The 6,000-nt window shown below is 38.2% G+C and overlaps 1 protein-coding gene across 6 annotated transcripts in view; it reads right to left on the bottom strand.

The window, feature by feature from the left end:
• Positions 1 to 6,000, bottom strand: part of SLC12A6 (solute carrier family 12 member 6) — an 89,391-nt gene that overhangs the window by 12,509 nt on the left and 70,882 nt on the right. For all 6 annotated transcript variants that reach the window (XM_028495572.2, XM_007127724.4, XM_055088347.1 and 3 more), the window contains 5 exons: positions 5,177 to 5,335; positions 4,901 to 4,999; positions 4,572 to 4,629; positions 1,326 to 1,500; positions 908 to 1,026 (listed from right to left, as the gene is read on the bottom strand). In XM_028495572.2, coding sequence (XP_028351373.1) covers positions 908 to 1,026; positions 1,326 to 1,500; positions 4,572 to 4,629; positions 4,901 to 4,999; positions 5,177 to 5,335 — 610 coding nt within the window. The remainder of the gene's footprint in view (positions 1 to 907; positions 1,027 to 1,325; positions 1,501 to 4,571; positions 4,630 to 4,900; positions 5,000 to 5,176; positions 5,336 to 6,000) is intronic.

Genomic DNA, 6,000 nt, shown 5'->3' on the forward strand with positions numbered 1-6,000 from the left:
GCCCCCCTCCTTTCCACCTCTACTTCTATGAGCATAGTTGAGGCTCTCATTTCTTCTTTGTTGGATTAGTGAAATAAGCTTCCAACTGGCACTCCCAGCTCAACTTTGGCCTCCTTCTAACCTCTCTTTTATACTGAATTGATTATTATGAAACAGAAACATGACAATTTTGTTCTCAAAGGATTACCCACTACTTTCAGGTAGAAGTTCCAGGTCCTTTGTGATCTGGCTCTACCTACCTCCCCGCTCTGCACCTGTCCAACCCGCAACCTCCCACTCTATCAAAGCCAAACCTTCACTTCTCCAGTTGTGCTGCACTATTTCATCTCTCGGTTCCTTCACACACATTCCCTGCCTGAGATCTCTTTCACCCCTTCACTGCTTAGCAAATAACCAGCCCTCCTTCAAGATACAAGTGTCACTTCTTCCAGAAAACCTTTCCTGAGTCTCAGTCTTTGGAGCTCATATAGTGCTCAGTGTTCACCTTGACCACAGTACTCATCACACTAGACAGGGAACACTGGTTTCTTTATCTATCTACCATCAATTCTCTGAGGTTGTGTCTCAGCCATCTTATGCTTATTCTCAGCATACTGCCCAGTGCCAGGTAGGTAGTAAGTCATCAATAAGTCAATAAGTTGAATGACTAGTAATAAAAGCTACAATCAGTTGATAACGAATCAGAAATGAAGGCAAAGAACTTTTGAAGTTATACAGGTAGAAAGAAACCATGACAACTTATGAAGTTAGCCTTACATGAAAAGTCTCAGGAATATTTATTATTTAGGTGAAGTTACACCTATACTTGGTTCTCTCTGTTATCACTACTGTTACATGCCTGATGGAAATCAACATGTATTATACATCACATAAGCAAGAGTAAGTGAAAAGAGTAACTGGCTCTTACATGGAAAGAATTGGGGCCACAAGATCCAGGGAGGCAATAAGGATTCCCAGCTCTGCAATGGCAGCAGTTAGAAGTAAAGCCCAGGTAGGTTCCCCATTGGCTTTGCTGTGACCAAACACCTGTACATAGAAGGGAAATATCAGACACAGGAGTGTGGGGAGGGTTTGAGTCAATGCTCCCTGATTCCTCTATGCTATGGTTTCATAGCTCTGAAAAATAATAGTATTATAACTGTGGTAGCTTTTAAATGCCTTTACCCCACTCACATGTAAACTCATACTAGAGATTTAGAGGGTCTTGTGCTAAAAACCCACGTCTTCATATTATATGATTCAGTAATTCCTAAGCCTATGAAGATCACACTGTTTCTTGTAAAACCTGAGAAAACAGGAAGAGGGCATAGGACAGGGTCACTCACCCTCAGAAAGGGTATGATGTTATCCTTGGCTATAGCCTGTAGCAGCCTCGGTGCACCTGTGAGACTCTGAAGTCCAGCCCCACACGTGGAGAAGAAGGAGCCAATAACAATCACCCACGGGGACGGCCAAGATAAGGTACCCACCACGAGATTACCTTTCACAGCATCCCCAAACCTGGGAGAGAAATCAGAGTGAGGAAATTTGACCTGGAAATAACTTTAGATGATAAAAATAGACTGGCATTCCCCCAATTTTTTCTATTTATAATTTTTAGAGAATCAAAATTGAGCTAGACATGAATAATAATAAATGTAAAGGTAGGTAGATCTGATCAAAAGGCACTAGTAGCCTACATTAAGAAAAAAATAAGGCTTCCCTGGTGGCGCAGTGGTTGCGCGTCCTCCTGCCGATGCAGGGGAACCGGGTTCGCGCCCCGGTCTGGGAGGATCCCGCGTGCCGCGGAGCGGCTGGGCCCGTGAGCCATGGCCGCTGGGCCTGCGCGTCCGGAGCCTGTGCTCCGCAACGGGAGAGGCCGCAACGGGGACAGGCCCGCATACCACAAAAAAAAAAAAAAATAATAAATAAATAAATAAATAAATAACCTGTAGGGCCAGAAAATAAGCTAAGCTTTAATTAAAGCTTTCCCCCTCAAATTATCAAAATATCTACTCTGCAGAAAAACTGTAAAAGTACAGAAAAATACAAAAAAATCAGGGAGGAAATCCATAATCATAACATAACTGCTAACATTTAGCATACCTTGCATATTTTAGTGTTTACTATGTTTTTAAAAACATAGATGAGACCACACTGCACCTATACTTCTGTATTCTTATTAAACTTACAAGCAATTTCCTATGTCATGAAAAACTCATGAATAAACATTTTTACACGTTTATTTACATTATCATAATTTACATTATCCATTCCTCTAGTGTTGATTTTCTACTATAGAAAATACTATGATTGACATCTTTATGCACATATCCACATTCACATTTCAATTTTTTTTTCCTTATGGTAGATTCCTAAGAGGGAATAACTGCAACAAAAGGGATCAACATCGTTAAATATTTCAAAGCACTACCAAAGTGCTTTCCAGAAAGGGTATACTGGATTTATTCCCACTGGAAGTAGATGAAGGTTCATGTCTTATGGCACACACCTATTTCACAGCAGGTCTGAGTATTAAAATTTTAAGTCACCGCTAACTTGATGGGTAAAACATGGCATCTCACTGTTTAATTATTTACAGTTTTAATGATTTTTTACGATGTATCACACACAAAAAAATGTGCAAAAACTAAATGCATATTTCAATAAATTTTCACAAAGCAAACATCCACATAAACATCCAGTCAAGAAACAGAACACACTGCCAGCACCCAAAATCCTCTCTTATGCCCACTCACCAGCTCTTTCTCCCTCCCCACTCTCCTAATTTTTAATGCTATATAGTTTTACCTGTTTTTAAACGTTAAATAAATGAAACAGTATATATGTTTTGTGTTTGGTTTCTTTGATTCAACATTGTGAAATTTTTCTTTTTTTTTCTTTTGGTACATAGCTGTGGTTCATTAATTTTCGCTGCTGTATAGTTTTCCATTACATGAATACATAATTTATTCATTCTACTGCTGATGGACATTTGGACTATTTCCAGATTTTGCCTCATAAGAACAATTCCACTGAAAGAATCCTTGTGCACACTTCTTAATGCACACATGTATGCATTTGTGTTGGATATACCTAGCAGTGGAATTGCTGGTTCATCAGGTATGCATATGTTCAACTTTAGGAGATAATGTCCAACAGTTTTCTGAAGTGGTATTCTAATTTACACTTTCTATAATTTTTATATTATAATTTACCAAAGCTCTATAAACCCATTTTCAATCACAATCATATAGAAATAATAAACTGTTACTTATTTATTTTTGTTAACAATATTTATATAGCATCTATTAGAGTTCTTGTCTTCAAAGAATTCAATCTACTATAGGGGACAGAAATATGAAATCAAGTAGCTGCAATACAGTATTTTAAGTGCAATAATACAATATGTTCAGTAGAGTGGCTGAACAAAGGGAGGAGCAGTTATCTGTTGCGTGAGTCTGGGAAAGCTTCACAGGATAAAGGACACTTAGTCTAGTCTTAGAGGATGAATATGCCTACCAGGTGGGAATGAATATAAGTCTGCCAGGTGGGAGTAACCCATTCTAAGCAAATAACATTGCACCCACAAATACGTGGCTGGATGGAGGGTTGAAACAACAATATTTAACTCTGTGTTATGGCTGGAGCTTAGGGAATTTTTGAGGGAACGGTGGGAGATGAGATCAGAAAGAGGTAGAGAGGGCAAGACCAAAGTAATGGGCATTAAGGGGCTTTGGCAGGCTCTGAGCAGGAAGGTTCTATGATCAAATTTTGTGTTTTAGAAAAATCATTCTGGTGACAGTGTAGAAGAAAGATTAGAAGGTAGTAAAACTGAAAGGGAGAGTATTACAATAATCTAGGCAAAAGATCCTGAAGGCCTGTACAGAGTGATGGGGATAAAAATAGTGGAAAGAATGAGATCTATTAAGATGAAGGGTGAAATTTAAAGGGCTTAGAAACCAACTGGATGAGGGAATTGATGGAAGACGTCTAGGATGACACCTAGGTTTCTGTTCTGAGAAAGGGATGAATGGTAAGGCTATTAACTCCTCAAGATGGGGAAAAAGGGAAGAGATATAGCAGGTTTTGGAGGAAGAGTTTTCTAGAAATCTCTTGCAAAACATTTGTTTTTTGTATTCACAGATGAAAGGAAAAACACTCACCAGCCTTCATGAAGGAAATGAAGAAAGTAAGTTTCAAGATTTTATTTAGAATGCCAATCAGACACACTTATGTCTCAGAGAGGAGATGCTAGAAACAATTGAGTTTTAAATTTTTAAATATTTATTATTTGCCCTCCTTTACTGTTAGTTTTCCAACAGCTCTCTTTACTGTACAGAAAAGTCCTCATTATTCAGACAAATTCACTGCTTTATGAAGTCCTATATCCACTGCATCTTATACAACAACATACTGGCCCTTATTATACAGCTCCCTTTGGGGGACCTATATACATGTATTTTCTAATTGTTAGTTGTGATATATATCTCAGGTGGGTTTTGAGTTTATAACTGTCTTGGGGCTGTATGGGATGATCAGACATAATGGAAGATAGACACACGATTGTTACAAAGAAATCAACTACTCACTTGTCTCTAAGAACAACGCCTTCAATACATGCACCAAAAAGAACAACATTGCTTAAATCTATGATATTGAGAGTCAAGGAAACTGATGTTCACCTTCTAAGATGAACATAAACACTCAGAAAACTTCTTCTATCAGTAAAATGAGTGCCTAAATTCACTTATCTCATAAATTCTTTCTTGAGTTTTAGAGACGAGGTGGGTGGATTATCTGATGTGAAGTGAGGTGGTAAAAAGCAGATATCTTTATTACCAGGATAAAAATACTGATCACCCTTGTTCTATGGCTGTTACTATGACTAAGACTCAGACTGGATCCATCAAAAGGATACAGACAAAGGAGGTAGTCAGGATGGCGAGGATAGTGCCAATGGGAATAGACTTTTGAGCATCTTTCAGATCTCCAGATCTGTTTGATCCAGCCATGATACCTTTAGAAAAGGAAAAAAGAACAAGTTAACTTCTTCAGTTTCTGGACACTTTTGATATTCACATTGCTATCAAAGACTACAGGCAAATCTGGGAATCCTGAGAATATAGTTTTGTCTAAGAAAAATCACTCCCTGGGTCTGATTGTTTGTAAAATAGGCAACAGCCCATCTGCTTACCTGTGACAGAGGGAAAGAAGATCCCCACCAGAAGAGTGAAAGAGGTGGTAATGTCAACAAGGACATACTCATGGTTTAAGCTGCCTAAGACATCAGAAGATTTGGCTGAGGGCTTTTCAATAATCTCTCCCTTTGGTATATAATTACTCCAAAGATTCTCTGCAGTGGGAAAAAAGGGTATATAAGCAGCAGCACTATGGAAAGGACATAATTAGATAATGTTCTAGCCAACAACATTCTAAGTCAGATTCATCATTTATATAGCTTTTAAGGGTATGTTTGCTTCTACATGAGCACAGATATATGCACATATATATCATATAACAAAGCACACATAAATAAAAACCTAATGCCTTTTCTCATCTGGTTCACATGTAATTTGACAAAATACTTTGGTACATACAAATGCAGTTAAGTTTACCAATGCAAATTAGTAAAAGTTAAGCGAACTAAAGCTGAATGCCTTATAAAACCTATTTTAAAAAAATTAGGCATCAATGCGATTTTGAACACCTTAGTGTAAACTTGCTTACGTGCAAAGAAATTTGTGGACCAAACAGTTAAAATAGAAGTCACTTACGGAGAATTTCAAAAATTTAGATGAGTTAGGAAAACACACATGTGGATGTGATGACATTAAAATAATTCTAGCTGTCACTGTGGGAAAAACATTGGCAATTTTATGATAACACAGAGAATACTTTATTATCTTAAGTTAAAAAGTCATTTGCTCAGGGACTTCCCTGGTGGCGCAGTGGTTGAGAATCCGCCTGCCGATGCAGGGGACACGGGTTCGTGCCCCGGTCCGGGAAGATCCCACGTGC

Source organism: Physeter macrocephalus, chromosome 11 (assembly GCF_002837175.3).
Source record: "Physeter macrocephalus isolate SW-GA chromosome 11, ASM283717v5, whole genome shotgun sequence".
Taxonomy (NCBI): Eukaryota; Metazoa; Chordata; class Mammalia; order Artiodactyla; family Physeteridae; genus Physeter; species Physeter macrocephalus.